The sequence below is a fragment of the Lagopus leucura genome, unplaced genomic scaffold, assembly GCF_019238085.1.
Source record: "Lagopus leucura isolate 7727_CA_CO unplaced genomic scaffold, USGS_WTPT01 34335-0_obj-0_obj, whole genome shotgun sequence".
In the NCBI taxonomy this organism is placed as follows: Eukaryota; Metazoa; Chordata; class Aves; order Galliformes; family Phasianidae; genus Lagopus; species Lagopus leucura.
The window spans coordinates 736-2,380 of record NW_024966082.1 but is presented as its reverse complement, the minus strand read 5'-3'; the positions used below and the strand labels follow the sequence as shown (position 1 = coordinate 2,380).

The 1,645-nt window shown below is 70.0% G+C and overlaps 1 protein-coding gene across 1 annotated transcript; it reads left to right on the top strand.

Moving 5' to 3' along the window:
• Positions 1–456: 456 nt before the first annotated feature.
• Positions 457–1,123, top strand: LOC122192408 (growth/differentiation factor 11-like). The gene has a single exon (XM_042892948.1). The coding sequence runs from the start codon at positions 457–459 to the stop codon at positions 1,060–1,062; it is 606 nt and encodes a 201-aa protein (XP_042748882.1). The 3' UTR covers positions 1,063–1,123.
• Positions 1,124–1,645: the final 522 nt, after the last annotated feature.

Here is a 1,645-nt window from a genome sequence, read left to right as displayed (position 1 = left end):
CCGCCCCGCACCGTCGGTGCCCTCTCGAGGTGGGACGCGGCACCGGGGGTGGGACCCCGGGGGGGCGGCTGAGGACACAGAGCGGGCGGGGCTGCCCCGGGGGTGCTCCCAACTCCCGCACGTGGGTACGGCGGGGCCGGGCGGGGCGGCACCGTGAGCGGTGCGGGCGGTGTGCGGGGCCGTGCCCGGTACGCGGAGGGCCGGCGGCGGCGGCTCGCTGGTGCCAAGCCCCTGCCAGAACCTCTTTTGTGCGCCCGCAGCCAATCAAGGCCGCTGACGACACACTTCACTTGGGATATAAAACCCCGGGGCCGCCGCCGACGCTTTTTCCCCCCCCCCCCCCCCCCCGGCCCCTCTCCGCCCGCCCCGCTCCGCGCCCCGCAGCCTCCACCGCCGCTCCCCGCTCCGTTCCCCGCGCGTCGCCGGGGTGGGGGCCGGCGGGGGAAGGCCCCCGGGATGGCCCCGGTGCTGCTGTGGCTGTTGGCTTTGGTGGCGGGGGGCCCGGCGGGAGCTCAACCCCCCCTCCCCGCCGCTTCGGAGCCCGCGTGCCCCGTGTGCGTGTGGCGGAGGCACAGCAAAGAGCTGCGGCTGGAGAGCATCAAGTCGCAGATCCTCAGCAAGCTGCGGCTGAAGGAAGCGCCCAACATCACCCGCGAGGTGGTGAAGCAGCTGCTGCCCAAAGCGCCGCCGCTGCAGCAGATCCTCGACCTGCACGACTTCCAGGGGGACTCGCTGCAGCACGACGAGTACCTGGAGGAGGACGAGTACCACGCCACCACCGAGACCGTCATCAGCATGGCCCAGGAAAGTCAGTGCCGCCTTTGTTCCGGACGCAAAGTTCGCCCTCTCCCTCCCCCGAGCCCTTCCCGGTCCCCGGGTCCGGTGGCCGCGGTCGCAACTTTCCCTTCTCGGGACTCCCCCGGGCTCCTCGCCTTCGCTCGGTTCCTCCCGGTGCTCCCCCCTCTTCCCCCCCCGCCCTCGACCGTTCCTCCGCGTTTCCCTTCGGTCCCCGCACTCCCGGTCCCCCGCGGTCGCGCACGGTGCCTCGCGGGGCAGCTCTAAACGGAGCTTCGGGTATCGACCCACGGCCCCCGGCCCACCGGGACCGGCACCGGGACTGGGACCAGGCAGCTTTGCGCAAAGCCCGGAGGGGACGCGGTGCTCTGCACCGTGGGGAGATCTGAGGACGGGGGATGTGGGGACTTGGAGACATCATAGGGACGTGGGGACCCGGAAACATCGGGATCCAGGGATACAGGGACACGGGGATACAGGTATATGGGAATGGGACAGTGCAGCCTGCGGCTGGTTCAAGGCACCAGCACCGGGATCAGGGTTTGGGAACAGCCGTAGAGCACTGGGACTCTGCACTGAGTGCTGGTGCTGAGAGTGAGTTCTGGGTGCTGGGAACAGACGCTGGATTCTGTGAGCTGTTCTGGACTGGGCACAGGGAACGGCTGTAGGGCGCTGGGAGCGGGCGCTGTGTGCTGGGAGCCAGCAGTGACACCAGTGTGTTGTGAGATTGGGCACTGGGTGCCAGCAGCAGGTCCCAGGACCCAACGCTGAGACCAGCACTTGGTACTGGGAGCCAGAACTGGGACCCAGCAGTGGCTACTGGGAGCTGTCACAGGGCTCTGGGAACGGG

Excerpts from the sequence above, each read along its gene's own strand:
- LOC122192408 (XM_042892948.1), top strand. The coding sequence starts at position 457 with ATGGCCCCGGTGCTGCTGTGGCTGTTGGCTTTGGTGGCGGGGGGCCCG.